The sequence below is a fragment of the Anomaloglossus baeobatrachus genome, chromosome 2 (assembly GCF_048569485.1).
Source record: "Anomaloglossus baeobatrachus isolate aAnoBae1 chromosome 2, aAnoBae1.hap1, whole genome shotgun sequence".
In the NCBI taxonomy this organism is placed as follows: domain Eukaryota; kingdom Metazoa; phylum Chordata; class Amphibia; order Anura; family Aromobatidae; genus Anomaloglossus; species Anomaloglossus baeobatrachus.
Window position 1 is genome coordinate 733417633 of NC_134354.1, and position 18954 is coordinate 733436586.

The following is an 18954-nucleotide window of genomic DNA, read 5'->3' on the forward strand; positions in this document are numbered from 1 at the left end:
CAGAGGGAGGAGCTGGAGGCAGAGGGAGGAACTAGCGGCAGAGGAAAGAGCAAAAGGCAGAGGGGGGAGTTAGAGGCAGAGGGAAGGCGCTAGAGGCAGAGGTGGGAGCTAGAGGCAGAGGGAGGAGCTAGAGGCAGAGGAGGGGAGCTAGAGGCAGAGGGGGAGCTAGAGGCAGAGGGAGGAGCTAGAGGCAGAGGAAAGAGCAAAAGGCAGAGGGGGGAGCTAGAGGCCGAGGGAAGGCGCTAGAGGTGTGACGCCCTGGCAAAACCAGGTAGTCACAGATAGGCCCCGCATAACACCTTCCCCCACTTAGGAAACACACAGCCGACCTGAAACCCTAGTCACCCCCCTTAGGGAAAGATAGACACACCAGTGGGCGTGACCAGGCACTTGGACACGCACACCCAGGGGTTTAGACAGCCTGTGGTGGGAAAACAAAGAGAAGGAGTTTGGAGTTCAAGTTGGAGAGGAGTGTGGGCTAGAGCTAAGTGTAGCTCCAGCAGGGAAAGTTCAAGTTGAGCGCTGCCAGGGTAGGAGCCCTGGTACCTTGGCTAGGAGGCAGACAGTGGTCTCCGTCAGGGTTGTAGCCCGCCGGTACCGACACGAGGAACTGACCAGGAAACTGGAGCACAAGAGGGGTACTCGGACCCTGAAGCCAGGACTGGAAACAAGCAGCCTGGTTAATTAACCGATTGAGGCCAGGACTAGAGGTTCTGTCCCACCCAAAGTCCCTCATAGAAGACAACAGCCAACCGATAGGTATAAGAGGTCACTGCCAGGGCCCATAGATCCCATGGGCCAGCGTCTGCGGGCACGGCTCCTTAGGCCACATCCAGCCGGGAGCGGACTCCTGAGTTCCAGACTAGGATGTCCCCCTTACACAAAGTCAGTGCAGAGGAAAAGGATAGAGACCACTAGCCGGGTGGGGGACCCGAATGCAAGCGGCTGCGGCACCGGCCACCAGCACCTTGGTTTACCAGAGACTTGTGTGATTTATTGACTGTGAGTAATCAATCATCCCCCCTGCCGTTGCTACACCCTGCACCAGACACTGGGTCCCGGGGCAACCATCCCTACCCACGGAGGGGTTAACATCCAGCTGCCACTGCATCTCCCCCGGGTGCCCCATAACAGCAGCGGTGGTGTCCCAACTCACCACACAACGTGGGTGGTGTCACGAACTTAATACGGCCTAGCCCGTACATCTACATACCCCCATTTTATTCGGCGTGTCCGCGAGACCCCCGGGTCCGGAGACCCTCGAGCCACCCCCTTAGGAGGTCCAGATCTGAGCAGCGGCAGCTGCTGGCACGGGGGCGGCACAGAGGCAGAGTTGGGAGCTAGAGGCAGAGGGAGGAGCTAGAAGCAGAGGGAGGAGCTAGAGGCAGAGGGAGGAGCTAAAAGCAGAGGGAGGAGCTAGAGGCAGAGGGGGAGATAGAGGCAGAGGGAAGGCACTAGAGGCAGAGGGGTGAGCTAGTGGCAGAGGTAGGAGCTAGAGGCAGAGGGTGGAGCTAGAGGCAGAAGGGGGGAGCTAGAGGCAGAGGGGGGAGCAAGAGGAAGAGGGGGAGCAAGAGGAAGAGGGAGGAGCTTGAGGCAGAGGAAAGAGCTAGAGGCAGAGGGAGGAGCTAGAGGCAGAAGGGGGAGCTAGAGGCAGAAGGGGAGCTAGAGGCAGAGGGGGGAGCGAAAGGCAGAGGGGGGAGCTAGAGGCAGAGGGGGAGCTAGAGGTAGAGGGAGGAGCTAGAGGCAGATGGAGGAGCTAGAGGTAGAGGGAGGAGCTAGAGGCAGAGGGAGGAGCTAGAGGCAGACAGAGGAGCTAGAGGAAGAGGGAGGAGCTAGAGGTAGACGGAGGAGCTAGAGGCAGAGGGGGGAGCTAGAGGCAGAAGGGGGAGCTAGAGGCGGAAGGGGGAGCTAGAGGCAGAGGGAGGAGGTAGAGGGAGGCAATAGAGGCAGAGGGGGGAGCTAAAGGAGATTGGGGAGCTAGAGGCAGAGGGAGGAGCTGGAGGCAGAGGGAGGAGCTAAAGGCAGAGGGGATCTAGAGGCAGAGGGAGGAGCTAGAGGCAGAGAGCTGAGCTAGAGGCAGAGGGAGGAGCTAGAGGCAGAGGGTGGAGCTAGAGGCAGAGGGAGGAGCTAGAGGCAGAGGGGGGAGCTAGAGGCAGAGGGAAGAGCTAAAGGCAGAGGGAAGAGCTAAAGGCAGAGGGGGAGCTAAAGGCAGAAGGAAGAGCTAAAGGCAGAGGGGGGAGCTAAAGGCAGAGGGGGGAGCTAGAGGCAGAGGGGGGAGCTAGAGACAGCACTCCACCCCTCTTCCTTCTTTCATCTACATAGAATCTCATCAGCAACGACTGCCATCTCCTATCTCAGTATCATCTGCAGGGAACATATTGACACCACAAATGTGTCACAGATCTTACATTTTCCCACTGGGAAATGGGTAAAAATGGCACCAAATGTTGCCACACAATTTGTGCTGAATGAGGCACCACCCCATATGTGGCTGTACAGTACTGTTTAGGGGGGGAGAAGAGTTGTTTGACTCTCGGAGTACAAATTTTCGTACAATAGTTTGTGAACTCCATATACAGATCATAGGACAGACTGAGTCCAAGGTGACTCCATTTGGGAGTGTCATCTGAATGCCATCATTCGGTGACTTAGATGGAAACCATGATGTAAGCTCTCAGTGTAGAACATGGGATAAATGTGATTCAAAATTTTATGTAAAATGGTCACAATAAAAGCTTCAACTCAATTCAATAAACAAAACAAACAGAAATATAGGAAGCTTCCATGTTACTGGTAGCACACAGGCTTTGGAAAAGAATTATGACCCCCGCCCAAAAAAAAAAGAAATCCAGCAAAATCTGCACTTCCAAATCCAAATGTCACCCCCTTTTCTTAGTCCCACAGTGTGCCTAAACCTCATATAGCATCCCCATGTTTGACATTGTTGTAGTGAGGAAGCCCGCTTAATTTACAGGGTGAGTGTCTCCAGAAGCATGAGCTGGGCACAATGTACGGGCATTACAGCGTACGGAGTACAATAACATACTGGGCTCTACAATTTACTGGGCAGATTTGCAATTTTTACTCAGCAACATCCATTGCTGCTTGTTTCTGGAAAACTTGGAGTCAAAATCGTCACTACACCTGTAGATAAATTCCTAGAGGGGTGTAATTTCCAAAATAGGGTCACTTGAGGTGAGAATCTGCTCTTCTGGCACTTAGGTGTTCTGTATATGGAGTACGCAAACTATGTGCAAAAATTTACTCCAAGAGTCAAATAGTGCTCCACCACTCCTGAATCTTGCCTTTTGGCTAAGCAGTACTGGACAGCCACATATGGGATAATGCCACTGTCGCGGGCGGAGGAGGGGACGCTGTGCTCACCCACTGCTCGGGTCCGGCTGCTGCTGCTCGGTGGTGGCTCGAGCGGTGGGCCGGATCCTGGGGACTCGAGCGGCGTTCCTCGCCCGTGAGTGAAAGGGGGGTGGTTTGGGTTTAGGGATATTGTCCGTGACGCCACCCACGGCTGTGGTGAGATCGGTGACACCACCGGTGCTCTGGACGGGGATCCCGGGAGCGATGACAGGGAGCAGCTTGGATGTTGGTTCTCCCCTCCGTGGGTAGGGGGTTTGGTTGTCCCGGGGCCCGGTCAGGGTTGGGGATGGATGGCAGGCGGGTTACGGGGCCTGGAGAGGTGCAGGGTCGCGGGGGCAGCACTGTGCCGCACGGCACGGTGGTACTCACTCAGCCAGTAATTCACACGGAGTCTCTGGTCAAACAAACGGCTGGATGGACGGGTCCCACAGGCGGCTGCGGTTGTTCTCCTCACGGTAGGTTGATGGTGACTGCCTTTCCCTGCACCTGTGTTGTGTTACGGTTCCAATGGCTTCCCACCGGTAACCCGCTCCCCAGCTTGGATGGATGCTGAAGGAGCCCCGTTTGCCCGCAGGCTCTGGCCCTGGGAACTGTAGCCTTGGCGGTGACTGTGTTTCCCTCTACGGTGTGAGCTGTTGCCTTCAATCGGGTCTTGACTGCTGGGAAACCCCGGAGGTTCCCTTCGCTAACGGATTTGACCAGTTTTACGGCGACTCCTAGCCTGGTCGGGGTCCGTAAGCCCTGCCGGATGGTGCTGGCTTCTCTTTGCTCTCCGATCCGGTACCGTCGGGCCACCGCCCGTCCACGGTCCGTACGGTTCGCTCCAATCAGCCTCTCCTGCAGACGGTCACCACCGTCTGCCAACCTTGCTGTTCCGTCCGGGCCACACACCCGGACGCCGTCAGACTGCTCCTCTACCACTTCACTCCTCCATCTTCAAAACTAAACTCTCCACTCCACTGACTCCTTTTCCCGCCTCCAGGACTGTGAACTCCTCGGTGGGCGGGACTAACCGCCTGGCCCACCCCCTGGTGTGGACATCAGCCCCTGGAGGAAGGCAACAAGGGTTTTGTGTTTGACTTCGGTGTGCCTAACCGGGGTGTGGGGTGTGTTGGTGTAGTTCTGTGACGACCTGGCTTGTCCAGGGCGCCACACCACGTTTAGGAGTTACTGTGTGACAAATTTTGGAGCCATTTTTACTCATTTTCCTGTGTGAAACTGTAAAATCTGGGACGAAAACTACATTTTTGTGGTAAAAATACAATTGTTTTTTCCTAACTGCCCAGTGGTGTAAAATTCTGTGACATCTGTAGTGTCAATATGGGGAAATAAAGTAAAATAAGGTCTAAAGGCCCTGTCTCACACACAGAGATAAATCTTTGGCAGATCTGTGGTTGCAGTGAAATCATGGACATATTGTTCCATTTGTACACAGCCACAAACCTGGCACTGATTGTCCACAATTTCATTGCAACCACAGATCTGCCAAAGATTTATCTCTGTGTGTGACAGGGCCTTAACATAAAACCACTACACCTGACCCGCTCAATGATTGTACAGACTTAAGGCCGCTTTACACGCTGCGACATCACTCAAACGATGTCGTTGGGGTCACGGAATTTGTGACGCACATCTGGCCGCTTTAGCGATGTCGTTGCGTGTGACACCTATCTGTGATTTTGAATCATCGCAAAAACGTTCAAAATCGCTCATCGGTGACATCCCCCCTATTCTCAATTATCGCTGCTGATGCAGCTAGCGATGTAATTCCTTGTTCCTGCAGCAGCACACATCGCTACGTGTGACACCGCAGGACCGAGGAACCTCACCTTACCTGCGGCTGCCCGCAATGCGGAAGGAAGGAGGTGGGTGGGATGTTACATCCCGCTCATTTCCGCCCCTCCGCTTCTATTGGGCGGCGGTTCAGTGACGCTGCTGTGACGCTGCTGTGACGCTGAACGAACCACCCCCTTAGAAAGGAGGCGGATCGCCGGTCACAGCAACGTCGGTAGGCAGGTAAGTAGTGTGACGGGTCCGCGCGATGTTGTGCTCCACGGGCAGCGATTTCCCAGTGTCACACAACCGATGGGGGCGGGTACGCACGCTAGCGATATCGGTACCGATATCGCAGCGTGTAAAGAGGCCTTTAGGCCATGTGCGCACTATAAACTGACTTCTCTTAAGGAAAAACTGGACCCTCTTAAAGAATCCCGGACCTGCGGTAAAAATACGCACCAAAACCGCAATGAAATCCGCATGCGGTTTTGCGTGGATTTGCCGCAGATTTACTGCGGTTTTTCCGCAGGTTAGTCCCTGCGGGTTTTTATCATTATCTATGTCGAAAAACGCAGGTTCCTGCAGAAAAGAAGTGAAATGCTCATTAATAACGCAGCGGAAATTCTGCTGGTAAATCCACAGGTATAAAAAAAAAAACGCAGTGTATGTGTGGCGCCCTGGACAAGCCAGGGGCCACAGGTAACAACACACACACACACCCCCACCCCCAGCAGTTCACAGCAGACACCCCCAGTGAAACTTGATTCCTTTCCTCGGGCTCAGACAGACACACCAGGTGGGCGGAGTCAGGAGATGGAGACACCCACCCAGGAGTTTAGCTGGCCTGAGGCAGGAAACAAGTCCAGTCAAGTCCAGGGAGAGTAGGAGAGAGAAGGTCTGCAGGGAGACAGAAGCAGACAGGGGCCTAGGTTTGAGCCTAAGGCCCCCATGCAGAGAGTGAGGCAGACGGTAGTGGCCGTCTGCGAGAGCCGGGAAGACAGTTGGTGGAACCGTAGGTAGCCGGGGCTGGGCGGTGGCCTACCGGTACTGAATCGGGGAGCCAGCTGGAAACCGGATTGCAGGAGGAGCGTGCTCGGAGGTGAAAGAGAGGACTTACATTACCAACCTGGGGTCAGGGGAAAAACACCGCAGCCGCCTGTGGGACCCGTCCATCCAGCCGTGTGTTTTACCGAGAACTGTGTCATCATTACTGGCTGAGTAACTACCACCGTGCCGTGCGGCACAGCGCTGCCCCCGCGACCCTGCACCTCTCCAGGCCCCGTAACCCGCCTGCCAGCTCCAAAACCCTCCACGGGCCCCAGGACCACCAACCCCCCTACCCACTGAGGGGACATAACAACTACGCTGCTCCCTGTCATCGCTCCCGGGATCCCCGTCCAGAGCAGCGGTGGTGTCACAACCTCACCACAACTGTGGGTGGCGTCACGGACAATCTCCCTTACCTAACCCCTTTTTACTGTGGAGCCTGGGATCACAGACCGGGTCACGCCACCGTGATACCTACAGAAGTGACCTCGTGGCCCGGATCTGAGTACCCCTTATCCACGGGCGACACATACGCACAGCATTTTTTATACCCATAGGTTTTGCAGAAATGTTAGAAATATTTTCTGCAGCAAATCCGCAGCGTGCGCACATAGCCTTAAGGTCCCAGCTGCGCAGGCTGAAACAACCCTAACTGGATGAAGTAACATGGCCCCTCTAGCCTTGCTTAATAAGCGGCTCTCGAGGAACCTGTCACAAGGAGGTTTCTGCAAGGATTGACGACAGTCATGGCGGCGTCAGGATTGGTGGAAACTACGGATTCTTGCACTCTGCCTGCTAACTTCTCTGATGTCCGTGATCAGCACAGGCAGACTCCGGTGTCAACCCACAGATTTGTAGTTCATAGGCAGGATAGCAAGAGTTAAGGCCCTGTCACACACAGAGATAAATCTTGGCAGATCTGTGGTTGCAGTGAAATCATGGACATATTGTTACATTTGTACACAGCCACAAACCTGGCACTGATTGTCCACAATTTCACTGCAACCACAGATCTGCCACAGATTTATCTGTGTGTGGCATGGCCTTAAATCTCTGCTGTTTTCTTGTCAATCTCCTTTGGTCACATGGTGTGGGAGAGCCAGTCATATTTGCTCCTCTCCTGTATATGTTGGCTGGACCCTAGTGTCAGGAATAGTTTATCTATACTGGTCTGGAGAGGTGGTTTGATCCAGACTTACTGGTGGTTGTGCATTATTACTGTGAGCGATTATGGTGTTAACCCTTGTTGTCTTTTTGTTGCTACCTTCCTGCTCTTGCTTTCCTCCATAGTTTCATACTGTTTTTTACTGACAGTGTGCAGTGTGACTGAGTTTCTGTTGTCCATATCTGTCTTAATCTGTGTTTCCATCATATTCCTGCCTCTTCCTTCCCTGGGGATATTGGGGGAATAGATTAACTTTACTCAGGAGTATGTCAAGGCACGAGACTCCGGCATCTCTACCATTAGGGGTAATCTAGAAAATAGGGAAAGTCTAGGGACTCCTAGAGTGAGGGACAGCATAGTGGCCTCTTGTGCCTTCCTAGCCTACAGTGACAGTACCTTCTTAAGAATTTGGGGGAAAGTGTTATAGTTACACCCGCCAGGTAATAAGGCAGGGTGAAGTACAGCATGGAAACACCTGTTGGCAGAAAAGGCAGTGAACCAAAAAAGTGTCTGTGCGGAGGAGCAGCGAAGTATCTGTGCAGAGAAGCGGAGAAGTGTCTGTGCTGAGGAGCAGGTGAAGTGCCTGTGCTGAGGAGCAGGTGAAGTGCCTGTGCTGAGGAGCAGGTGAAGGGCCTGTGCTGAAGAGCAGGTGAAGGGCCTGTGCTGAAGAGCAGGTGAAGGGCCTGTGATGAGGAGCAGGTGAAGTGCCTGTGCTGAGGAGCAGCTGAACTGCCTGTGCTGAGGAGCAGGTGAAGTGCCTGTGCTGAGGAGCAGGTGAAGTGCCTGTGCTGAGGAGCAGGTGAAGTGTCTGTGCTGAGGAGCAGGTGAAGTGCCTGTGCTGAGGAGCAGGTGAAGTGCCTGTGCTGAGGAGCAGGTGAAGTGCCTGTGCTGAGGAGCAGGTGAAGGGCCTGTGCTGAAGAGCAGGTGAAGGGCCTGTGCTGAAGAGCAGGTGAAGGGCCTGTGATGAGGAGCAGGTGAAGTGCCTGTGCTGAGGAGCAGCTGAACTGCCTGTGCTGAGGAGCAGGTGAAGTGCCTGTGCTGAGGAGCAGGTGAAGTGCCTGTGCTGAGGAGCAGGTGAAGTGTCTGTGCTGAGGAGCAGGTGAAGTGCCTGTGCTGAGGAGCAGGTGAAGTGCCTGTGCTGAGGAGCAGGTGAAGTGCCTGTGCTGAGGAGCAGGTGAACTGCCTGTGCAGGGGAGAGGTGAAGTGCCTGTGCTGAGGAGCAGGTGAAGTGCCTGTGCTGAGGAGCAGGTGAAGTGCCTGTGCTGAGGAGCAGGTGAAGTGCCTGTGCTGAGGAGTAGGTGAAGTGCCTGTGCTGAGGAGCAGGTGAAGTGCCTGTGCTGAGGAGCAGGTGAAGTGCCTGTGCTGAGGAGCAGGTGAAGTGCCTGTGCTGAGGAGCAGGTGAAGTGCCTGTGCTGAGGAGCAGGTGACGTGCCTGTGCTGAGGAGCAGGTGAACTGCCTGTGCTGAGGAGCAGGTGAACTGCCTGTGCTGAGGAGCAGGTGAACTGCCTGTGCTGAGGATCAGGTGAACTGCCTGTGCTGAGGAGCAGGTGAAGTGCCTGTGCTGAGGAGCAGGTGAAGTGCCTGTGCTGAGGAGCAGGTGAACTGCCTGTGCTGAGGAGCAGGTGAACTGCCTGTGCTGAGGAGCAGGTGAACTTCCTGTGCTGAGGAGCAGGTGAACTGCCTGTGCTGAGGAGCAGGTGAACTGCCTGTGCTGAGGAGCAGGTGAAGTGCCTGTGCTGAGGAGCAGGTGAAGTGCCTGTGCTGAGGAGCAGGTGAAGTGCCTGTGCTGAGGAGCAGGTGAAGTGCCTGTGCTGAGGAGCAGGTGAAGTGCCTGTGCTGAGGAGCAGGTGAAGTGCCTGTGCTGAGGAGCAGGTGAAGTGCCTGTGCTGAGGAGCAGGTGAAGTGCCTGTGCTGAGGAGCAGGTGAAGTGCCTGTGCAGGGGAGAGGTGAAGTGCCTGTGCTGAGGAGCAGGTGAAGTGCCTGTGCTGAGGAGCAGGTGAAGTGCCTGTGCTGAGGAGCAGGTGAAGTGCCTGTGCTGAGGAGCAGGTGATGTGCCTGTGCTGAGGAGCAGGTGATGTGCCTGTGCTGAGGAGCAGGTGAAGTGCCTGTGCTGAGGAGCAGGTGAAGTGCCTGTGCTGAGGAGCAGGTGAAGTGCCTGTGCTGAGGAGCAGGTGAAGTGTCTGTGCTGAGGAGCAGGTGAAGTGCCTGTGCTGAGGAGCAGGTGATGTGCCTGTGCTGAGGACCAGGTGATGTGCCTGTGCTGAGGAGCAGGTGAAGTGTCTGTGCTGAGGAGCAGGTGAAGTGCCTGTGCTGAGGAGCAGGTGAAGTGTCTGTGCAGGGGAGAGGTGAAGTGCCTGTGCTGAGGAGCAGGTGAAGTGCCTGTGCTGAGGAGCAGGTGAACTGCCTGTGCAGGGGAGAGGTGAAGTGCCTGTGCTGAGGAGCAGGTGAACTGCCTGTGCAGGGGAGAGGTGAAGTGCCTGTGCTGAGGAGCAGGTGAAGTGCCTGTGCTGAGGAGCAGGTGAACTGCCTGTGCTGAGGAGCAGGTGAAGTGCCTGTGCAGGGGAGAGGTGAACTGCCTGTGCTGTGGAGCAGGTGAAGTGTCTGTGCTGAGGAGCAGGTGAACTGCCTGTGCAGGGGAGAGGTGAAGTGCCTGTGCTGAGGAGCAGGTGATGTGCCTGTGCTGAGGAGCAGGTGAAGTGCCTGTGCTGAGGAGCAGGTGAAGTGCCTGTGCTGAGGAGCAGGTGAAGTGCCTGTGCAGGGGAGAGGTGAACTGCCTGTGCTGTGGAGCAGGTGAAGTGTCTGTGCTGAGGAGCAGGTGAACTGCCTGTGCAGGGGAGAGGTGAAGTGCCTGTGCTGAGGAGCAGGTGAAGTGTCTGTGCTGAGGAGCAGGTGAAGTGTCTGTGTGTGAGGAGAAGCAGCAGGACCCTTGGGATTGGGAACCACAGTCCGATCCAGTTCATACATCCATCCGGAAGTAGGCAACGCGTCTCATATAAAGCAAATACGGGAGAAAACTACAACTCCCGACATGCTATGCTGAACGCTTATTGGCTGCTCAAGCCTTCACAGACTACAACCCATTTATCGTATCTTTTTTCATTTGTTATAGTCGCTGTCAATCACACAGTCTGACCAATTAGCAGTTTTAAGTTTGAGGCTACGTCCTTTAGCCCCTCCCCGTGTCTGCTGTATTCCGGGGTCACAGGAGCTTGTGCTCAGTTGTGTGGCGGCCGCCGGTGTCCTCTGTTTCCCGCCATGTTGTCCCTGCGGCGGCTGCTGTGCTCCCTGCACCTCCCGGCGTGTCGCTCGGTCAGCACCGGCTGGTCTCCGGTCGGGGCCGCTTTCAATGTGAAGCAGCAGAGGAGGTTGGATGTGTTTGGAAAGAACACGGTGAGAGGCCGGCAGGGACACGTGACTTGTGACATATCACCATGACATCCGCCGGGGTCAGAGGTCAGGCGCCATATTTGTGTGGCCATTGGAGACCCCTCTGGGCTCCTCTATTTGTCCTCATCTTCCAGGATCCATGAGGTTGTGTTTTTTTTTTTATATTTTTTTTTTCTGCCCACATTATTTCTCTGCCCCATAATGCTGTCATATTGGGGCTTGTTTTATTGTGGGACGACCTCTAGAATGTATCCTTACCATTTGTTTTTTCAAAGTTCAAAAAATGATTAAAAAGAAAAAATTTTTTTGTATATGTGTGTGTGTGTGTGTATGTATATATATATATATATATATATATATATATATATATATATATATATATATAATTTTTTTTTTTTTAAATTTTACTCTTGATGCCTATTCAAGCCGTGATAGCAATAATATTTTAATACACACACACACACACACACACACACACACACACACACACACACACACACACACACACACACACTCTTCATGTATCATCCAGGACAGGGGTTTCCTGATCTCTTATATTTTTTTCACTCTGCCCGTGTGAGGCCCACAGTGTCCTATTAAACCATTCACAGGGGCCACAATAAAAGTGTGGGGGGGGGGGGAACAAAGTTAACATAAATCCCCCTCCCCCCTTAGGATTCCCACCTTCGGACTTATTCGGAGGAATGTGTGATGTCTCCGTGCGCTGTCTGTATGGACCATGTGTAAAATATTGCAGTGAGCGATACAGAGCTCCGCATACAACCTCTACATAAGTCACTGGGCGTGGAAATAAACTCAGCGGGTCACTGCTCCCACCATAAAACATTTAAAGGGAACCTGTCACCACTTTTTTGGACTATAAGCTGCGGCCATAACTAACATACTGTATATAAGAGCACAGGCCGCTGTGTACAACATAAAAAGCACTTTATAATACTCACATAACGGTCACTCTGCGGTGGATGTGGCTCAGATGGGTGTCTTTGTCCACCGGTGCCGGTGCCTCGTCTTTCGGCCATCTTCATCCTCTTTCTGAAGCCTGTGTTATTGACGCGTCTACGTCATACACACTCGCCGGTCCCGCGCAGGTGCACTACAATACTTTGATCTGCCCTGCTCAGGACCTCAATGCCAGCGAGTGTGTATGACATCGGACGCATTATGCACCACGGCTTCAGAAGGTGGAAGACGAAGATGGCCGAAAGAGGTGGTGCTGGCACCGGAGAACGAAGACGCCCATAAGGCCCAACTCCACCGCAGCGACCGGTTTAGGTAAGTATTATAAAGTCATTTTTACGTTCTACACAGCGTCCTGGGCTCTTATATACAGTTTGTTAGAATTCTGTATATAAGAGCCCGGTGGTGGCCGCAGCTTATAAGAGAAAAAAAAGTGGTGACAGGTTCCCTTTAATAAAAGCCATCAAAACGTCATGTGCGCCTCCACACGATAAAAACGGCAACTTGCAAAAGAATCAAATCTTCCTAATGGCTTCAATAATGGAAAAAACAAAAAATGATTGTTTTTTTTTTATTTAAAAAATAAACAGTATTATGTAAAGAAAAAAAATATCTATGCAGAGGTGGTGTCCCCGGTGTCGCACCGACCCAATCAGTCATTTCCGTGGCTCAATAAATGGAGCTTAAACGAAAAAAAAATGTAGAATTGCTTTTTTTTTGCCATTTCACCACACTTGGAATTTTTTTCTTGTTTTTTTTTTTCTTGTTTCTTTGTAAAGTACACCATATGATGATATGAATTACATCAATCACAACTACAACTCATTTTGCAAAATTATTGCTCTAAGATATAAAAATTGTTTAAAAGAACTGAAGTCCTCAGTAGTTGATACCTTTTAATGGCTAACTGAAAAGATGGTAATAATAGCACCCTGAAAACGTTAGTGTGCAAAACTATTCACTCCCCTAAAGTTAGTACTATACTTTTGTAGAGTCACCATTTGTGGTAATTACAGCTGCAAGTTGCTTAGGATAGGTGTCTATGAGCTTTTCACATCTTACCACTGGGATTTCTGCCCATTTCTCAAGGAAAAACTGATCCAGCTCCTTTTACGTTTGCTGTTCACCAGAAGAAACCATCTATCTTCAAGTCTGACCGCAGATTCTCAACTGGATTAAGGTCTGAACTGTGACACGGCCACTCAATACATTTACACGTTTCCCCTTAATCCTCTTGAGTGTTGCTTTAGCAGTAGCTTTGGGTTATTGTCTTGTTGGGAGGTGAACCTCTGTTCCAAACCACTGACAGATTGAGACAGGTTTTGCTGAAGAATATCCTTGTATTTTGTATCATCCATCTTCCTTTTGACTAGGTCCATTTTTCCTGTTGTCAAAAAATGTCTCCATAGCATGATACTGCCACCACCATGTTCCACTGTGAGGATGGTGTTCTTATGGTGATGAGCTGTGCTGGTTTGGTGCCAGACATAGCGTCTGCCTTGGTGGTCAAAAAGTTGATTGTTGGTCTCATCTGAGTACAGCACCTTCATACATACATTTGAGGAGTCTCCCAAATGTTTTTTGGCAAACTTGATGCAAGACTTCCAATATTTAATTGTAAGTAAGGTCTTTTTTTTTGGCAACTCTTCCATAAGTCCCTGCGCTATGGAGTGCACGGCTTATTGTGATTGTATGGACAGATACCCCAGTCTCTGCTTGGGAACTCTGCAGCTCCTTCTGGGTTACCCTTGTTTCTGTGTTGTCTCTCTGATTAATGTCCTGCTTGCCCAGGCTGAGGGTTTTGATGGGCCGCCCTCTCTTGGCAGGTTTGTTGTGGTTCCATGTTTTTACCATTTGATGATAATGGATTTTATGGTACTCTGGGGAATAATTAGAGATTTTGGGTGTGTGTGAATACTCTGGCAAGGCACTGTATATCCGATGAGTGTAGTAGAAGGTGATGATAGGACATATTCTTCCTTATACATTGCTCTGCTTTACAGCCCATATCTATTTTACTGACCTATAACGCTGCTTGTCCCTCCTTTTTCCGCAGGGCCTGTTCGGGTTTCCTGAGCTGAGTTCCCCAGAGGGATTTCGGATCGTTCAGGATAATGCCCTGAGAAATACAGAATCCCTAGTGGACAAAGTGTGCACTGCACCTCCAAGTGCAGAGACTGTCAAGATGTTCGACCAACTGAGCGATGAGCTGTGTAAAGTCGCCGACTTGGTAAGAATAAAAAACTTTCGATTTTTTTTTTTTCTGAGCTCCACAGCTAATCACATTAAAGTAGAATGTGCGGGGACCAAAGAGCCTAGAAAAACCGAACAGTGCAACATTTTTAAAGGGAACCTGTCACCTAGAATATGCGTTTTGTCCTATCAGCAGACGCATGTGTGCCCTAATTACACCTCCCTACCCATCCTTGTGTGGTAAAATTGTATAATATGAAAGTAATAAAACGTTTTATTAGCTTCATATTTCCTATGTAAATTGGAGAGTTTATGGTCACAGGGGCGGCGCCTCACCCTATGGAGGTCTGCATACTTTTTGTGGTATCACGCCCCTGTGGGCGTGATACCATGGAGTCACATGAGCGACGTCACCCGTCGCTCATTCTTTCCTGCGCGCATTGTGGCAGGCTTCTTTTCCGGGTGTACATGCGCCGGCTTCAGACGCACACTGCGCATGCGCAGTGCGCGTCTGAAACTGACAAGGAGAACCCGGAAGAGAAGCCTGCCGCAATTGTAAGTGTAAACGTGCGCAGGATAGAATGAGCGACGGAGACGTCGCTCATGTGACTCCATGGTATCACGCCCACAGGGGTGTGATACCACAGAAAGTATGCAGACCTCCATAGGGCAAGGCGCCGCCCCTGTGACCATTTACATAGGAAATATGAAGGTAATAAAATGTTTTTTTATTACTTTGATATTATACAATTTTATAACACAGGGATGGGTAGGGAGGTGTAATTAGGGCACACATGCGTCTGCTGATAGGTCAGAACGCATATTCTAGGTGACAGGTTCCCTTTAATGAAACCCAATTGTACACATGATTTATAAATCCAAATACATGTATTGAATGTATAAAAAGTACTTGAGGCCATGTGCCCACGAGACTCTGTACCCGTGGATTTTGCGGCGGAAAACCTGCGGATTTATCTGGATTTTCCAGATAAATCCGTAGGTTTAAGCAAGTACAGACATTCCCGTGTTATCCTATGGGATTTGGGGAGTGCTGCATCAATGCTGCAGCATGTGCGGCTGCAGAATATGCTGCGGATTTCCCGCAGCCGCATGTTACTGCATGTCAATTATTCGTGCAGAAATATCTGTGGCATCCCCGCTCCTCCACTATGGAGATAGAGGCCGGGACTTCCATAGGTATTTCCGCACTTGTCCCGCAGGTTTACCGCAACAAAAATGCTCGAAACCCGCAGCAATGGATAGCTGCGGATTCCGGGGAGCTGCTGCGGGAAACCTGTGGACAAACCTGCGGATATATCCATGGGTACATTGTCCCTTGAGCACATAGCATTAAGGTGGAGAACGCCTTTAGGCCGGGGCCACACGGGGATTACTGCGATCCCCTTGCATGACACTCGGCTCACGCTAGCAGGACAGCAGAGCCGAGTGTCATGCAAGTGTCCTTGCGACTGAGGTCCAATCATGTGAGCGGACTGGTGCTGCGTAGGGCAGTGGCCGACGCTGAGGAAGGGGAGGGAGGGATTTATCTCCCTCTCTCCTCCGTAGCCGGCTACTGCAATTCTTGCCCTGCACACCGGTGTACCGGGAATGCAGTGCGATTTTTCTCTCGCCCCACACACTTGAATGGGTGCAAGAGAAGAAAACAGAATCGCATTCCACCCGCAGCATGCTGAGATTGTTTTCCTGGTCTGATTAGGGCTGAGAAAATAATCGCTCGTGTGTGCTGGGACATAGGCTAATATTGGTCCGAGTTTTTTTTTTTTTTTTTTCGCACTCCACTTGCCGTGTGGCTTAGGCCTTAAAATCATTCTTTGTTCTTGTATTGAAAGTTTTTGTTTTTGTTTTGTTTTGTTTTGTGTGGTTCAGATGAACATATGTGAGATCGTCCATCCTTTAACAATCAACAAAATGGAGTTTACCATCCATATTGGGTTCTGCATGTCATCGATATGTCCATTTTTACATCCACACATGACATCCTTTTTTTTTTTTTACCTACCCATGAAATTTAATTGGTGGGTCTTATCTGAATAAACAGCAATATTTGACACTCCTAAACTACTGCATTAGCATACATTGGTCAGGGTGCTGTCTAAATTCTATCAGTCGTAAAAAGATGAGATATATTCGCCCACCTGACCAATCCCCCTTCTCCAGGAAACCCAAAGGCCATGAGAGCCAAGTCAAAAGTTTTGTCCATTATTAGAACAATTGCTTCTTAAATACTACATTCCCCCAGTGTGACATAAAACCAGCATATGCTCACCTCCTGCACCGGCGGGCCTGCAGCATTGACGTTGGTCCAGCAGTATCGGCGCTGGCATCTACAAGATGTGAGTATATGGTGTTTTTATTTTACATTGGGAAATATAATATTTGAGAAGGGGTCTTCTTAGGAGTGGACAACCCCTTTTAAGGTCTCGTTCAGGCAATCTTAGTTTGTCTGTATTCCAATCAAATAGCATCCAGACCTAATGAAATCATTGGGGTAGTTTATATAGGCGTGGTCTTCTGTGGTCTTTTATTATGTATTTTAAATGTTGCTATACGGATGACAATACAGATTAATAATCATCCTTTTTTTTTTCCTTTCCTGGATGAAAGATTGATAATTTTACCTTCACCTGTCTGAAGCACCTAGCCTTAATGTCTATCAGTCATGTACAAAGGAAGAATATAATACAATAATATTTATTTATAGAGCGCTATTCCATAGCGCTTTATATACACTGTGTGCAGAATTATTAGGTAAGTTGTATTTTAGAGGATTTTTTTTTTATTATTGCTCAACAACTATGTTCTCTATCAAACCAAAAGACTCATAAATATCAAAGCTTAATATTTTTGGCATTTGTAGTGTTTTTTTTTTTTTTTAGATTTGGCTATCTTAGGAGGACATCTGTTTATGCAGGTAACTATTACTGTGCAGAATTATTAGGCAACTTAATAAAAACCAAATATATTATAATAATAATAATCTTTATTTCTATAGCGCCAACATATTCCGCAGCGCTTTACAATTCAGGAGGATCATATACAAACAAGTAACAGTTATAGAAAATACAATATTTAAAGGGAAATAATGACAACCCTGCTCGTGAGAGCTTGCAATCTACAATGAGATGGGGGGGGGGGACAAGGTACAAGTGCTTATTTACAATGACAATCCAGCCATCTCAAGAAAATGGGGGATAGATAATGGTTTCCTGGATATATATATAAATATAATATATATATTTCCATCTCACTTGTTTATTTCTTTATCGTTCCTATGGGAGACCCAGACCATGGGTGTATAGCTACTGCCCCCGGAGGACACACAAAGTTACTACACTCAAAACGTGTAGCTCCTCCCTCCTAGCATATACACCCCCTGCTAGCCAGTTCTAGCCAGTTTCTTGCTTTGTGTCAGGAGGATCCACACACACACATGCATCCCTTTTTGATTTTTCATTTTTTACAAAGATTTGGAAGAAAAGCGGGTCCACTGGACCCCCGGCATGTCCCTTCACACTCCTCTGGCGGCAGTGCTGTTAAGGTTGACTTCAGGGCAGGAGCCCTTCATGCCGCGCTCCTTCAACATCCCTTAGGGGCTCTGATTTGAAGTGGGAGCCAACACGGTTCTCATTGCCTTGCAGGAGACCGGCCTCCATCCGCAGCCCTTGTGCAGGACCCTGCTGGACGGAGCACTGACCCCCACCCCACAGGGACTGGACCCTGCGTCTCAAAGCTAAGTATAGAGACGTTTATTCAGAGGGTCTTTCTGCATGTGGGGCACTTTTATTGGGGGGGACAGTGATTGCTGAATAATGCTGCTTTGTTTACTGTGTTTCCGGCCGGTTCCACAGTTTTTACTGAGAACCGCGCCGATGAGGCCTGATTTTCGGCGCATGCATAACTTTAGGCCCCGGCTTCAGCCGCGGCCTAGTTTCGTTTCGTTCCTCTGCATGTCAGGCATGCAGGGGGACGCTGCAGAGCCGCCCGCCGGCCGCTCTGCACAGGGGAGGACGCTCCGTTTTGAGGTGATGATTCCCTCCCCTGTACATCTCCTTCGCCCTCCGATTCCCGCTCCTGGGTTAACCCCCGCCTCCCCCCCTCACTCTGGCGCCATTTTCCAGCGTCTTAGTACACTGGTCGGCGCTGGCTGCCCTGCAGCACAGGGAGGGAATACTGGCTGAGGGTCCAGGCTTGGAATCCGGAGGGCACTCATAATATGGCCTGATAAGTCACAACCCCTGGTTGTGCACTTTTTATACACTCTCAGGCATTCTGAAGGAGTTAATTCTTTATCATAGAATCTCCTCCTCAGCAGCATGACACTCTCAGGCATGCTGAAGGAGTTAATTCTTTATCATAGAATCTCCCCCTCAGCAGCATGTCTCACTCTAGCAGCTAAGCTACAAGGTTCTACATGTGCTGCATGTAACCTCATATTGCCTGAAGCGGCACACTGTAATGGTTCTTAGGTGGGAGTCCCCCCAGGCTGAACCCCTGTCTTGGGTATTCTACCCATGCTGGACAGAGCCCCCACCTCTGCAGCATGTCTCACAGAGCGAGGCTGCAGGCTGTTTCTTTATTATCCACTGCAGGTAGTCTCGTACGGCTATACCGAGCTCCTAACCACTGTGGCCCCTCAGCATGGGGGCTCATTAATGGTCCCTCCAGCTGCTCCGGTTTTGGTGGCTGACCCCCATAGGATTCCTATTTCCAGGGGTCGGCTGTCCCGGCATCTGCTGAGCATGCAGTTCCCCTCTCAGGGCGTTTTCTGCTCGCTCGGCCAAGCTCACAAGGGACTCTCCTTCTGGGCTCAGACCCCGTTCTCCTGACAGGGAGACGCAGGGTCCCCTGTCCTCCCCGTCCCGCAGCTCCGATTACGAGCTGATTCACCGGACGAGGAAGATGTCTCTACCGCGGACACGGACGCTACTTTATGTACATTGATCCGTCCGTAGGTGACGCAGATGCGAATGATTGGCTTGCGTCCATTATTCTTGTGTCCGCCTGATCAGGG

The 18954-nt window shown here is 50.8% G+C and overlaps 1 protein-coding gene across 1 annotated transcript in view; it reads left to right on the forward strand.

Moving 5' to 3' along the window:
* Positions 1–10561: 10561 nt before the first annotated feature.
* MIPEP (mitochondrial intermediate peptidase) overlaps positions 10562–18954 on the forward strand; it is a 225448-nt gene continuing 217055 nt past the window's right edge. The window contains exons 1-2 of the mRNA XM_075337383.1: positions 10562–10754; positions 13786–13959. Coding sequence (XP_075193498.1) covers positions 10620–10754; positions 13786–13959 — 309 coding nt within the window. The 5' untranslated portion in view covers positions 10562–10619. The remainder of the gene's footprint in view (positions 10755–13785; positions 13960–18954) is intronic.